This window comes from Theobroma cacao, chromosome 9, assembly GCF_053813885.1.
Source record: "Theobroma cacao isolate CCN51 chromosome 9, ASM5381388v1, whole genome shotgun sequence".
Classification (NCBI taxonomy): domain Eukaryota; kingdom Viridiplantae; phylum Streptophyta; class Magnoliopsida; order Malvales; family Malvaceae; genus Theobroma; species Theobroma cacao.
In genome coordinates, this window is record NC_142647.1 from 3,349,578 (window position 1) to 3,365,273 (window position 15,696).

Sequence of the window (15,696 nt, forward strand, 5' to 3'; positions counted from 1 at the left end):
TTCGGGTAAATTATGAAATTATTTAGATTTCAACTGTTGAGATTGTATCCCAACAAGAAAAATTAATGGTTTCCTACACTTCATATACACTCTTGCTCGGCATTTAGGAGTACACTATATACAGGAAGACGGCACAACCGAAACCTGGACCATCCCCCCTGATGAATTCAATATATATTCAACTCTCCTCGTGGCTGGGAAAAAACATCAGCGAGCCTGGCAGCTAAAATTCGACAAACTCCTGATTATCCCACACTACACCTATATATCCGAGAAAAGAATGACTAAAAAGATTAAAAAAAAAAAGAAAGAAAAGGAAGACTATTACTTTTAAGTCTTGCCAATTGGGCTTAGAAGTTCCAAAGAAACGATGACTGTGAAAAACCTGCGCCACCGTTCTGATCATCCACGTTATCATCAACAGGCGGAGACGGTAGTGGTGGAGGATAGAGTTGATCGCCAGGCAAGAGCCCTGAATAAAAGCCATAATCGGACATCCCATGATCGGTGTCCAACATGCTAAAAAATGACGAATAATCCATCATTTCAGTACTCTCCACTTGTATTGCTGGAGTCCCCCAGCCTGATACTGACACCGACGAAGACGACGTGTTCTGTTCAGTCCCCACATTGTTGTTTCGTGAATGTGATTCGTTTGAAGTAATAATACTATTGTTAATATTATTAATATGGTTATGATTCCCTGCAGTCCCATCAGCTTCCACCTCGTTAGCAAACCTAGCCGCCACCGCTTGAATTTCTTGCGGGCTAAGTGACCTCCCTCCGACAATTTCTGGTGGATTTTCGGGGAAATTGAACTTAGCATCGCGGCCACGTAAACAATAAAGAGCCGCATCGAACGCCCTGGCTGCTTTCTCCGCCGAGTCGTAAGACCCTAACCAAATACGCTCACGGCTGTTGGGAAGCCGAATTTCGGACACCCATTTGCCCCATTTCCTCTTTCGTACACCCTTGTACTTGGAACTACTACTTGTACTGTCCGAGACATGTTCCGTAGATGATGTTGAAGATGCTGTGCAGTTCGGTTTCACCATTTCCCCACTTCAAAAGAAAAAAAAGGGCCCCTGAGACTGTGATTAAAAATATTTTTCAATCTTCAGGCTGAGCTTCGGATAATGGAAGTGGCGGCTCTTTGAGAGTATATATATAGGAGGGAGCGAAGACTGCAGGGGGCGTTTTGACAAGTGTTTTTGGTTGAAGGATCTAAGCGCGTTGAAGAGGAGTAAAGAGAACGGATACGTGGCCAGTTTTGGGGGTTTGGGGGAGGGGGGGGGGGGGGGGGGACGCGAACTAGGTGGAAACGCGGTAGGGACCGTAGGCAAAAAGCACGTGCAACATTTCGGGTTTGTTTTTTTAAAACTTTAATTAATTTAATTGTTGTTGTTTCTTATATAAATATTTAATAATTAAGTGTAAGATAGAGTAAAAGAGTAGAACTGATGGGTCGGTCCACAGAAGGCTTCCTCTTTACGTGAGGGGATTTTGGCTTCCTGTTTACGATCTATGTTAAGGAGCGTAGGAAACACATTCTACTTTGTCGTTACTGCAAATTGAATGCAAAGACAGCCCAAAGGGTGTGGAGGATACATGGACTTCTATGAAAACTTGATGGAATTAATAAAAGTCTAATGTTTTTCCTTGTTGGTCAACTAGTATGCTCATTCCGTGAAAATTCCCTCAAAGTCTCAGTCAAACCAAAGGTTTTGCACACACACGTCTGCATGCATCTACATGCGTGTGTATGGTTTTTGATTTGTCATGTTAATCAGTAACACCTAGGGCCACCCAATTCTTCATAGCTAGTTAGGTTCTATTATGCTTTGATATAATGAAACCGTGAAACTATAGGCAAATTAATTAACATAAATTTTGACTACAAAAGATACTTAAGTAATTTAACATTATCTTATTTCCAGTTTTAGTATATTATCTATAAATCTTTAAAGAAATTATGATCGGCTCAAATGGGAAAAGATCATCGAAAACAATATATAGGCAACAAGAAGTAGCGAACAAAGATTCGTTAAAGGAACAAAGCGCGTGAGAAGCTAGCCTTAAGGTTCTCTGCCAAGGACAAGAGGCCTCTAAAAGCCATTTTAGGAGACACATATGGGCCCATAAGATGCTGACAAAAGCCCCAGTTAACGTCATCTGACACCCCCTGCAATTGTCAACCCATTTTCCCACGCTAATCCCCTTAACTTGTTTCTGGCAAAATCAGCGTCAAAACCTGACAAGTCAAACGATGCATGTACCCTTTAATTTATTAGAACCAAGCTGTTTCTTTATTTTTCCTTGGTGGTTTACATACCCTTTCGACCCATGGTTTGGTCCCCAACTCAGGGTTCATCTAGATATTAACAAATCTAATCGTCCACCAGGTTGAAAAGTTTAGCAGACAAAGAGTATTACTGGCCTAATAAAAAAATTAATTTAGATGCTTATTAATACAGGCCTGTCGAGTACTTTTCTACATGCAAATCACAGTATCAACAGCAAAGCTTCTGGAGCAATCTTGACCAGAAAAAGAAAAGGACGAAATGTAAGCATTCTAATTTCTAGAACTGTAATTGATGAATTGCTATTGGGTGACAGAAGTTTGAGTCTATTGGCTAATGTGCACGGGAATGCTATGATTTTCCAGTCGTTTCACCGGCAGGAAATCTATGCATCTGACTTAGAAGAGCAACAATCAATTCTCCGAATCCGAAGGTAGATGAGAGAGACTAGTGAGTGAGAGAATGTTGTTTACGCGTTTGTAAAGTGAGACTGGTAAGCTTTGGGGGGAATGGTTTCCAACAGCACCTGTTTCCTCGGTTAAAACATGTCGAAAAAGCAAGTCGTCATTGGGTGCCTATCCAGGCTAGCTACATGCGCGGGCCATGCCAACCACCTCATGGCTCAGATTTCAGCCAAGTTGCATGCCTTATTCCTGAAAGGAAAATGCTAGAGTCAAAAAGACTGCCGTCCAAATCTTAATAAATAAGAGACATCAGAATTTATACAAGTCAAATGACCTACTCCGTTTTTATATTTTTTAAATTTATTTAATTTAATTTTTATATTTAAAATCAAAATAATTTAATTTTTTAATTTTAAAAATTACGTCAATTTAATTTTTTATCTAAAGATATCCAATTTTATTATTAAAAAATAATGTCAACGATGACTTGTCATATTTTGATAACGTGATGTTGAGATGATGACGTGGTATGCCACGTGAAATCGAGTGATGATGTGGCATGTCATGTAAAATCAAGTGATGACATGGTAATGTCACTTGGCACTGTACGATGACGTAGCAGTGTCATACTAACATGTCAGTACCACATAACATATAGAAAAAATTTTAAAAAAAACTTATCATATCATAGGGTTTAAATTGAATAAAAATATATAGTACAGAGACTAAACTGAATAAAATTGAGATGCTAAGGAAATAAATTAAAAATATATATTTGAAAAATATAAATCTTTAAGTAGGTTATTAATAAGCTAAATATTTAAGTGTAAAATATTTATGGTGTTAAAAAATATATAAAAATATTTTCTGGATTATTTGATTTTAGAATATATAAATTAATTTATATTTTTTACAAAAATTAAGTTTGAATTCTCCTACTTGAAAAAAAAAATTGAACAAATTTCATATGTAAAGTTAAATTTAGATGAATAATTTGCATTACGTTAAAATAAAATAATATAAAATAACTAAATATGTTGATTTAGTTATAACTTTTACAATTTACAAATACACATTTTTTAAAATTATTTAACTCTTACCCAATTTACCTTTTATTTAAATTTACTCAAATTAGCAAAATATGTTGATTTAGTTATAACTTTCACAATTTGCAAATACAAATTTTTATGAAATTATTCAATTCTTACCCAGTTTACCTTTTATTTAAATTTACTCAAAATTTCTTATAAAATGATTTTATTTAAATTTAAATACCATAATCAAATTTTGCTAAATTTAAATTTAAATTATTAATTTTGATCTACAAAAATTTATTAATAAAATAAAATATTACAAATATTTTCAATTATATTTAACTTTATCAACCATAAATTCACTATTTAATTTAAGAAATTTCAACTTAAAAAAAACTTGAAATATTAAACAAAATAAAAATATAAAAAATAAATAATAAATTAAAAAGGTGGAGCTCAGATTCTATGATTGTAATAAGAGATCTGTCATGTTCAATTAAGTAAGTCAGAATGAGAAATTATTTTTATAATCATCGCTAACTCTATATCTCCGTTCTTTAATTTTTGGAAAGAAAAAACCTAAATCAACATATTTTGCTAGTATAACTTTAGCTAATTAAAAACTAAGTTAAATAAATTTTAAATTTTTCTAGTATTATAAATAGAAGAAAAAAGAATTTATTTAGTTATTTTATATTATTTTATTTTAACATAATACAAGTTATTTATTTAAATTTGACTTTAGGTATGAAATTTTTTCAAAATTTTTTTTATAGAAGGAGAATTCAAACTTAATTTTTCTAAAAAAGATAAATTAATTTACATATTCTAAAATCAAAAAATCAAGTAAGAAAATATTTATATATATATTTTTTAACATTATAAATCTTTTACACTTAAATATTTAGCTTATTAATAAGCATATCAATAATCTACTTAAATATTTATAATTTTTTAAATATTTTTTTAATTTAGTATCTTAACATCTCAATTTTATTTAGTTTAGTCACTGTATTATATATTTTTGTTCAATTTAGTCTCTATGATGCGAAAGAATTTATTTTGATCTGTCACGTGACACTGACATATCAGCACGTCAGGCCATGTTAGCACTATCGCGTCATCATATAATGACACGTGGCATTGCCATATTATCACTCGGTCCCAAGTGGCATGCCACATCATCACTCGATCCCAAGTGCATGACACGCCATCAAAATGTGACTCGCCTTCGTCGACGTCATTCTTTAACGGTAAAATTGGATGCCTTTTGGAGAGAGACCAAATTGATACAATTCTTAAAATTAAGAGATTAAATTATTTCGATTTTGTGTACATGAATTAAATTAAACAAAATTAAAAAGTACAGGGACTGGATAGGTCTTTTGACCAATTTATATATATTATTTACTTGCATTTTCATTATTTTTAATTTTTTAAAGTTTAAGGTTTTAGATTTAAAAATAATGAAATTAGCATTTGATAGTGCATGAGAATGAAACTGTAATAATATCACTTAAAATGAATAAATACACAGTTGACAGAAACATCTCTGAAAAATATATTAAAAAAAATTATTTAAAAGAAATATTTTGTCTATAAAATATTAAAAAACTATTATGAATATTTTTGTGAATATCCATTTATTTTATCTATATATAGATTTGATGTAAATTAGATTGGATTAGAATTTAATCCATCTAATCTCTAAGTGTTATCTTCATCTTGTAAATTCTATCAAGATAAGGGAGTTATTTGCTTATAAATAGGCCCCCCAGTTCATTTGTAAACACATACTTCAATAAGATTTATTTTCTCCTTTCTAAATATTTTCTTTCTTTAATTATTCTTTCAGTTATCATTATTTGTTCTTTTGAGTTATTTTTCATTACACGTTATCAGCAAAATTCTCTAATCTCTCACACTTAAGTTTCACAAAGTCGAAGTTCAAATTTTCTTCAACTATCACAATGTCAAATCTTACAAAGCTTGAATTTGTGGCTTTTGATATTACTGGTAAGAACTATATATCTTGGATTATAGATGCTGAAATTCATTTAGATGCTATGGGTCTTGGAGACACAATCAAATAAGAAAATAAAGCATCCAATCAAGATAAGGCAAAAGCAATGATTTTCCTTCGCCACCATCTTCATGAAGGATTAAAAATTGAGTATCTCACAATAAAAGATCTAGTCGATCTTTGGAAAAATCTAAAGGAGAGATATGACCACCAGAAAACTGTAATTCTACCAAAAGCTCGTTATGATTGGATTCATCTACGATTGCAAGATTTTAAAACTGCAAGTGAGTATAACTCAGCATTATACAGAATTAGTTCCAAACTAAAATTGTGTGGAGAAAAAGTGACTGATGCTGATTTGTTAGACAAAAACATTCTCTACTTTTCACTTCTGAAACGTGCTCTTGCAGCAGCAATATCGTGAAAAAGGCTTTAAGAAATTCTCTAAACTGATTTCATGTCTCCTTGTGGCTGAAGAAAATAACGAGCTATTGATGAAAAATCATGAATCTCGACCAACTGGTTCTGCTCCATTCCCTGAAGTGAATGCGACATCATTTAGAAATTTTGGTCGTGGTCGTAATCATGGTCGTGGAAAATGTCGTCATAATTATCGTAGTCGTGGTGGTTACACAAATTATTATTCTAATAATAAGAATACTCATCAGAAGTGGATGAATAGTGAAGAGATACATGAAAAAGATAAAGGTGGACAAAGTAAAAGGAATACAAAAAATGTTTGTTATCGATGTGGCATGAAAGGCCATTGGTCACGTACTTGTCGTACACCAAAACATCTTATTGAACTTTATCAAATATCACTAAAGGATAAAGGAAAAAATATCAAAAAATTTTTTGTTGAAAATGATAGCCAAGTTGATATAATACACTTGGATGTTGATGATTTTTTTGCTCACCCTGAAGGACGGATTGATCATTTGATTGGTGACGGAAATCTCATTAATGAAATTTCTTAAATTATTTGTTGATGTGTTTTAGTACAACTTTATTAGAAACTTGATATGTTTAGTACAATTCTATTAAGAAGTTATTGTGTTTTAATATGTCTATTAGGAAGACTTTTTTTGTATTTTAATAACAAAATTTATATTTAATGTTCTTTCATATAAGTTTCTTACTATATATATTTTATTTTTCTTGAAGAAAATATGGATATTCATCTGGTTAAATCCAAGATCAATGATGAAGATATTTGTCTAATAGATAGTGCTACAACGCACACTATATTTAAAGACAAGAAATATTTTTCTCGCTTGATAATGGAAGAAGCTAATGTCAATACAATATCTAGTAGTACAAAATTAATTGAAGGTTTTGGAAGAGCCAATATTTCACTACCTAGAGGAACAAAGTTCACAATAAAATATGCATTATTTTCTACAAGGTCTCAAAGAAACTTATTAAGTTTTAAAGATATATGTTTGAACAGATATTATATTGAGACAACAAATGAAAGAGGTACTAAATATCTTTATATTACATCTATTATATTGGGTAAAAAATATGTATTGAAAAAATTACCCGCTTTGTCCTCTGGAATGCACTACACAAAAATTAAAATGATTGAAACTTATGTAAACAAGAAGTTTACTGATAATTTTAATGTTTGGCATGACCGGTTAGGCCATCCCGGATCAATAATGATGCGAAAAATTATTGAAAATTCATGTGATCATCCGTTGAAAAATCAGAAGATTTTTCAATTTAATGAATTCTCATGTGCTGCATGCTCTCAAGATAAATTAATTATAAGACCATCACCAGCAAAAGTTGGGATTGAATCCCCTATGTTTTTGGAATGTATTCAGGGCGATATATGTGGACTCATACATCCATCATGTGGACCATTCAGATATTTTATGGTTTTAATTGATGCATCAACAAGATGGTCACATGTGTGCTTGTTATCAACTCGTAATTTGGTATTTGCAAGATTACTTGTACAAATAATTCGTCTACGAGCATGTTTTTCTGATTTTGTAATTAAGACTATTCGCCTTGACAATGCTGGTGAATTTACGTCTCAAGCTTTTAATGAATATTGTATGTCTATTGAAATAAATGTTGAACAATCTGTTAGTCATGTTCATACACAAAATGGTCTAGTAGAATCACTTATCAAATGCCTTAAACTGATTGCAAGGCTATTACTTATGAAATTCAAACTCCCAATTTCTGCTTGGGGACATGCCATTTTGCATGCAACATCACTGGTAAGTATCAGGTCAACAAGTTATCATAAATTCTCTCTTATACAATTGGTTTATGATCAGGAACCAAATATTTCCCATCTAAGAATTTTTGGATGTGCGGTATATGTTCCAATTGCTCCACCACAACGCACAAAAATGGGTCCTCAAAGGAGGTTAGGAATATATATTCGATATGAATCTTCATCTATAATTAAATATTTAGAACCCTCAACAGGAGATTTATTCACTGCAAGGTTTGTTGATTATCATTTTGATGAAATTTTTTTTTCCAACATTAGGGGGAGAAAATAAGCGGCTGGAAAAAGAAATATCTTGGAATACATTATCATTATCTAGTTTTGATTCTCGCACAAATCAATGTGAACAAGAAGTTCAAAAGATAATTCATTTGTAAAATATAGCAAATCAGTTGTCAGACGCATTTACTAACCTACAAAGAGTAACTAAATCTCATATACCAGCTGCAAATGCTCTAATCAGAATTGATGTAGGACAATCTGTTGCTGCTAATGAGTCTAAGACATGTCAGAAGCGTGGAAGACCAATCGGTTCCAAAGATAAAAATCCTCGAAAAAGAAAAAGAGTAAATATTTAAGATGGTCAAGAAGAGAAAACAAAAACTCTAGAAGAGACCCCTGACATAATTTCAGAAGAAATTCAGGTACTTGAAATTAGTGAAAATGAAGAGATCTCAATAAATTATTTCATGACGGGAAAAAGATGGAACCGAAATGAAATAAACGTCGACTATAATTTTGCATATAATGTAGCGCTTAACATTATGAAAGAAAATGAGGATCTTGAACCTACATTTATTGAAGAATGTAGATATAGAAATGATTGGCCAATGTGAAAAGACGCAATCAAAGTGGAATTAAATTCACTTGCAAAACGTGAAGTTTTTGGACCTGTAGTTCGTACACCAAATGACGTAAAACTAGTGGGATATAAATGGGTATTTGTGCGAAAACGAAATGAGAAAGATGAGATTGTGAGATATAAAGCACGACTTGTCGCACAAAGTTTTACCCAAAAGCCAAGTATTGATTATGAAGAGACATATTCTCCTGTGGGAGATGCAATTACATTTCGATATTTAATTAGTCTGACAATACATGAAAAACTTGAAATACGTTTGATGGATGTAGTTACAGCCTATTTATACGGCTCACTTAATAATGATATCTATATGAAAATCCCTGAAAGATTTAAGTTGCCTGAAGCGCAAAATTTAAAATTTCGAAAAATTTATTCGATCAAATTAAAAAAATCTTTATACAGATTAAAACAATTCGGACGCATGTGGTATAATTGTCTTAGTGAATATTTATCGAAAGAAGGCTATAAAAATGATCCTATATGCCCATATGTTTTTATAAAGAGATTCGGATATGAATTTGTGATAATTGTTGTTTATGTTGATGATTTAAATATTATTGAAACTCTTGAAGAGTTATCAAAAGCCGTGGATTATTTAAGGAAAGAATTTGAGATGAAATACCTTGGAAAAACAAAGTTTTGTTTGGGTCTTCAGATTGAACACTTGACAAATGACATTTTTGTCCATCAATCTAATTATATAGTGAAAGTGCTAAAACAATTTTATATGGACAAAGCACATCCATTGAGTTCACCAATGTTTGTAAGATCATTAGATGTGGAAAAAGACCATTTTCGATCTTGTGAGGATAATGAAGAACTTCTTGGTCCTGAAGTACCATATCTTAGTGCAATTGGAGCATTAATGTATCTTGCTAGCAATACACGACCTGATATTTCATTTTCTGTGATTTTATTAGCAAGTTATAGTTCTTCTCCAACTCGAAGACATTAGAATGGAATTAAACATATATTTCGATATCTTCGAGGAACAATGGATACGGGCTTATATTATTCAAATGCATTAAAATCAGATTTAATTGGTTATGCAGATGCAGGATATTTATCAGATCCACATAAAGCTTGATCCCAGACATGTTATTTATTCACATATGGAGGTACTACTATTTCATGGTGTTCTGTAAAGCAAACTATAGTTGCTACTTCTTCTAATCATGCAAAAATTTTAACAATTCATGAGGTAAGTCGTGAATGTGTTTGGTTAAGATCTGTGACTCAACATATTCGAGAAATGTGTAGTTTATCAACCAATAAAGAAATTCCAACAACATTATACGAGGATAATACTGCTTGCATAGCACAGTTAAAAGAAGGATACATTAAAGGCGATCAAACAAAACATATTTCGTCAAAATTCTTCTTCACTCATGACCTTCAAGAAAATGGTGATATTAGTGTTCAACAAATTCGTTCAAGTGACAATCTAGCAGATTTGTTTACTAAAGCCATTCCTACTGCAACATTTGAAAAATTGATACAAAAGATTGGGATGCACCGTTTTAAAGATATTAAATAATGCAGTTGTCAAGGGGAGTAAAATACGTACTGTACTCTTTTCCTTCATCAAGGTTTTTCTCACTGGGTTTTTCTTGATAAGGTTTTTAATGAGACAGTATTTTATAAGCGTATTCTTAAAAAGAATTATGTACTCTTTTTCCTTCACTCAGATTTTTTCCCATGAGGTTTTTTCCTTATAAGGTTTTAACGAGGTATATTCTTAATACAATGAATATTCAAGGAGGAGTGTTATGAATATTTTTGTGAATATCCATTTATTCTATCTATATCTAGATTTGATGTAAATTAAATTGGATTAGAGTTTAATCCATCTAATCTCTAAGTGTTATCTTTATCTTGTAAATTCTATCAAGATAAGGAAGTTATTTGCCTATAAATAGGCTCTCTCAGTTCATTTGTAAACACACACGTCAATAAGATCTCCTTTCTCCTCCCTAAATATTTTATTTCTTTAATTGTTCTTTCAGTTATCATTATTTATTCTTTTGAGTTATTTTTCATAACAAAAACTATATTTATAAAAAAATTTAATAAATGATTAAAGTCACTATATGTATACGTGATTTTCACTTGCCATTCTTTCTTCAAAAGATATGTAATGCCTGAAATCAAATCGAAATGAATATTTGATTCATCATTATACATTTAAATAATCCGCTTTTGTTGTCAGTTGCCAAAATCACAATACCCAGCCTATAGTTCTTAACTTTCTGATTCAAATCATTTAACATACTTGACCCGGCTGGCTAAACTCACCGACCTTACTCATCTTTGGTTTCTTGTCTAATAAGTAGTAATTTTAGTAACCTTATCATTAATTATATTCTTGTATTAGATTTTTAGCAAACCAAGTCCCCTAACTCAATGTAAAGCTTAACCTTCCTCCCATTTATTTAATCGTGGCAATATATTTTGGTTCTTAGTTACTTAGGCTACACTAAAAATTGTTTCTATCAATTTTGGTTGAGTATAAAAGAAAAATGGGTTCAATAATTTTATTAAGGAAAATTATCTCTAACATTATTTGAGAGCAATTTTTTCCTAAGCATATATCTTAAGAAATAATAAAGGAATACGGAAAACCTGATTTTATGGGCCGAATTTCAATGGGCCTGAATTTTGGGCCGCTTCTAACAATTTTTTATTTTCCAAGGCAATTTGATTTGCAAAAGTAAATTTCAGACCTTTTATCGATTCATCACCAAATTCCCCTGCGGACTGAGTTTTTCCCGTCCTGCCTTTCTACGAACTCTTGGGAATTTAATCCACAATTACAGTAAGCTTGGGAAATGCAGTAAAGCTGAAGCAATGGCTATCCAATATGCTATAAGGCAACTTTGGTTAAATAAATCTGGTAAAACCCAACGGCTACGCTCAAATCACCACCAAATGTTTGGCCTTTTGCCTGTGAGAAGGAACTTGTACCAAGAACCATTATTTGGGTGGTTCCAAAACAGAACAATGACATCCAGTAGACGAGTCCAAGACCGAAGCAAGAACAAAAGAATTCACCATCTTGAAATCGTGAAGGAGAAATGGAAAATATCTTCCAAGGTTTTGTTTCTGATGGAAGTTTTAAAGAAAGAACACGAGATGATAATCCCCGTAAGGTCGTTGGACCAATACAGGAAGCAAATTAATTTGCCAAAACCCCACAAAATTACTGATTTCATTAGGAAATGTCCCAAGTTGTTCGAATTATACAAGGATCAAAGGGGAACCTTGTGGTGTGGAATGACTAAAGAAGCTGAGGATTTATTGGAAGAAGAGGAAAGGCTGATTGAGGAACAATCAACCAAAGCTGTTGAGTTTGTTACTAAGATTTTGATGATGTCGGTTGATAAACGGATTCAGTTAGATAAGATTGCGCATTTTAGGAGAGATTTTGGTTTGCCAATTGAGTTTAGAGCCAAGTGGGTGAATCAGTATCCTCAACATTTTAGGGTGGTAAAATCTAAAGATGGAGTTGAGTTTTTGGAGCTTGTAAATTGGAATCCTGCTTGGGCTATTACAGAGTTGGAGAAGAAAGCATTGGGATTAAATGAAGGTATTGGACGTGAACCAGGTTTACTTTCTTTGCCTTTTCCTTTGAAGTTCCCTCCTAATTACAAGAAGCTGTATAGACACGGTGGGAAGATTGCGCATTTTCAGAAAAGGTCTTACTTGTCTCCGTACACAGATGCTAGGGAGCTGAAAGCAGGGTCATTGGAATTTGATAAGAGGGCAATTGCTGTTATGCACGAGTTACTTAGCTTTACTATTGAGAAGAGATTGGTGACTGATCATCTCACTCATTTCCGACGGGAGCTTGTGATGCCACAGAAGTTGATGAGACTTCTTTTGAAGCATTTTGGCATCTTTTATGTTTCTGAGAGGGGGAAGAGATTTAGTGTCTTCTTGACTGAAGCTTATGAAGGTTCAGAGCTGATTGAGAAATGTCCTTTGGTGCTTTGGAAGGAAAAGGTCCTGAGCCTTGTTGGTTATAGAGGAAAGAAGAAAGAGATTCCTACTTTCAGCGACTTATCAGACATGGATGAGAAGGATTTAATTGAGGTTGATACTGAGAATGACAGCATATGTGCAGAATTTGAGGAAGAGGAGACCATGGGTGGTTTAGAGGCTGTTTCACTAGCAAGCAATGATGAGTTGGAGATGGCTCATGTTCGCAGCGCATACAAAGACATTGATAAAACTTGAGGTTATTTTCTGTTGTACATTTAGTTTGTGTCAGTACTCAAGTAAAGTTTGAAAGTTCAATAGATGTGATTAAAATGATTTAATTAAAGAGTCTAAGTGTAGCATTTTGTGGTAACTGTTTTTATGCGTTTCACTCTCTGCTTTTTTAGCTATTATTTTGCTTGTTAATATAAACTGCAAGTATAAAATACGTCAACATACATTTGATGTCATGTGAAGATATTCACAGTTCAAGTCGGCCCTTTAAACACTCATCAAAGCTCATGATTTTTGAACTTTTTCTGTCTGAAAAATGATTGGATACTTGCTACGAGTTGGTCTGTTTGCTTTTCACATTGAGATACATGGAATAGAGTTGGGGCCTCAATTATATCTCTAAATGGAAGCAATCAATATCATATACCATTTGCTTGCTTCTGATATTTAATATTCAGAACCGTTGCCCATTTTGAAATTTGGAGAAACAGTTTCTCCATTATTTTGGGCTTTCAATGTAACCATTTGAAAATTATAACCCATGTTTTTTAAGATGTGTTACTGCTTTTGGCAATGACTTTCGTATTTGGATTGTGAAAATAAGAATGATTTTTTTCCTTTGCTTTAAGCTACAGCTCAAGTTCAATCGTTACCTTTATCTCTTTTTGCATGAAAATATGTTCTCTTATTGAAGCTCACTTTACATGAATGTAGCTTCTTCATTGTAATTCACCAAATTGGTATCATCAGGCACGTGTTATTCTTTTAGAATGAACAGTATAACGGTCAAAACTTTTGCATGAAGGATAAATCCTGGCAAAACTGCTGATTGCTGCATACGCTTCTTATCATTGTTTGTTTTAATTATATTCCTCCAAATCATTATTTGAGTTATTCTGTTCTGTTTCAGCTATTTGTTGTTTCACATTTTTCCTTCTCCTATTCAGATTGTATGTTCAGCAACCAGATGGCTTTAATTAACTGCTTCATTTCCATGATGGTATTCCCACTTGACTAGGTACGGAAACAGGATGAATACTCAATACGGAAACTCGCCTTCAACTGGGGCTCCTGCCCTGGGTTTTCCAGTGAGCAATTTATTCTTCTTTACCTTCTCTTTTACTTGCCAGTTTATATTAATTGTAAATATCTATGAGAGGTCAATCTTACTAATACCTTATAGCAACCATTCATGATTGTGAATTGATAACTTTATTATATAGAGTTATCTTGACATATTTTGAGTAGTAAAATGATTAAAATTTTGAATCTAGGTAAAGTTTTAAGTAGTTTTCTTCGTTTTTCTTTAATTGGTTAACGCATGATTGAGTTAGTTTACTTCAAGTTATTTTAGTTCATTTTTAGGATAAAAATCCCTATTTTTAGGATAAAAATATCTATTTTTAGCTATGGCTGATTTAGTTCCTATGTTTTTAAGGTCTTCAAAAGAGAAGGGGTCAAGTGACAAGAAATTGTACAAGTTGATCAGGTTCAAATTTCATCGAACATGCTGCGGTATTTCAGACATAACTCAAGATACAAAAGTTCAATCAGCGTGATTTTTGGACCATTGGAAAGCTAAGAGGAAGGGCTACAACTTTGGTGTTTAGTACTTCACCCAGTTCGGAAAGGATCATGATAAAAAATGTAGAGAAAGACGATTGACTGTAACAGACTGCACAGCCCAATTAAGAGAGTTTCTCGCTATAGCGAGAACACGTCATTTAATGAACATTTCTGTATGAGTTTCTAGGCTAAGGCTGAAAGCAAGAATATAAATACATGTTTTTGAGCTTAGAAAAAGAAAGGATTCAAACACTAATTTGGGAAAAAGAAGAGGAAATCAAGAGATTGAAAGATCAAATAGCTTCTCTAAATAATTTCTCACTCTAGATTTGATTTTCCCTCTCTAACTCTCTTTGTAGAGAGTTAGAACTCTTAATCTAGGGTTATGCTAAATTTTTATATGTAGCTTGGATATTGTGTTGGTTTATTACTTTTTTTTTATGAAAACATTGATGTTTACTCAAATATGAATTTATTGCTTATTTATTTGCTTAATCACCATTCAAATGTGTTTAGGTATTTAGATGATACTTAAGAAAGCTAGTCTAAATAGGTAATGTGTGTTCACTACACTTAAAAATGAATTTAAGTGTTTTGATGTGCAGTTAGGGTAGACATATGACTAGTTGTCACATATAGACATATAACTTAATTTAGTTGTTTCCTATAGACATATAACGATTCAATTAAGTTAAGCAATTATGTAATATCTCAACGGAGAATTACACATGCTTTAGAATTTTAGACTAGCATCAATTTGCATTAAGATTAAGAAATTAATTAGCAAACACAATTCCAAGTAAAATATTAAAAGATACCATAATCTTAGACTATTAAATTATTACTTTCACTTCAATTTGTTATTTGCACTTCTTAGATTATTATTAATTAATTAGATTACTTTTTAATTGTTTCTCAAAATTTAGTATTTGGATAAAATTAATTTGTTTTAATTTTAATAATTAGCAATAACTAGTAAACTAACTTCCGGAGGGATCGGCAAACGTATCACTGTATTAATTACTTGTTGTGATCATGTATTCT

At 32.3% G+C, this 15,696-nt stretch overlaps 2 protein-coding genes and 1 non-coding gene across 5 annotated transcripts; 1 reads left to right on the top strand and 2 right to left on the bottom strand.

The window, feature by feature from the left end:
* LOC18588177 (uncharacterized) lies at positions 1-1,144 on the bottom strand. The gene has a single exon (XM_007012412.3). It carries the CDS (start codon positions 1,053-1,055, stop codon positions 351-353), a length of 705 nt encoding a protein of 234 aa, XP_007012474.3. The 5' UTR covers positions 1,056-1,144; the 3' UTR covers positions 1-350.
* A 3,045-nt stretch (positions 1,145-4,189) lies between these two features.
* Positions 4,190-4,281, bottom strand: LOC148760624 (small nucleolar RNA snoR8a). The gene has a single exon (XR_016028717.1). It is a non-coding gene; the product is annotated as a small nucleolar RNA snoR8a (small nucleolar RNA).
* A 7,322-nt stretch (positions 4,282-11,603) lies between these two features.
* LOC18588178 (Ubiquitin carboxyl-terminal hydrolase family protein) lies at positions 11,604-15,103 on the top strand. 3 transcript variants are annotated; one of them, XR_016028330.1, is made up of 3 exons: positions 11,604-13,111; positions 14,034-14,174; positions 14,525-15,103. XR_016028330.1 is itself a non-coding variant. In XM_088809683.1 (2 exons), the coding sequence occupies exon 1, from the start codon at positions 11,722-11,724 to the stop codon at positions 13,108-13,110; it is 1,389 nt and encodes a 462-aa protein (XP_088665809.1). In that variant the 5' UTR covers positions 11,604-11,721; the 3' UTR covers position 13,111; positions 14,105-14,176. The 3 variants fall into 3 exon arrangements, 1 of the variants encoding a protein (XP_088665809.1); XR_016028329.1 differs by having other exon boundaries at positions 14,105-14,174; XM_088809683.1 differs by lacking the exon at positions 14,525-15,103 and having other exon boundaries at positions 14,105-14,176.
* Positions 15,104-15,696: the final 593 nt, after the last annotated feature.

What these genes read in the sequence shown, in the direction of transcription:
- LOC18588177 (XM_007012412.3), bottom strand. Translation starts at nt 1,055, where the DNA reads ATGGTGAAACCGAACTGCACAGCATCTTCAACATCATCTACGGAACAT.
- LOC18588178 (XM_088809683.1), top strand. Translation starts at nt 11,722, where the DNA reads ATGGCTATCCAATATGCTATAAGGCAACTTTGGTTAAATAAATCTGGT.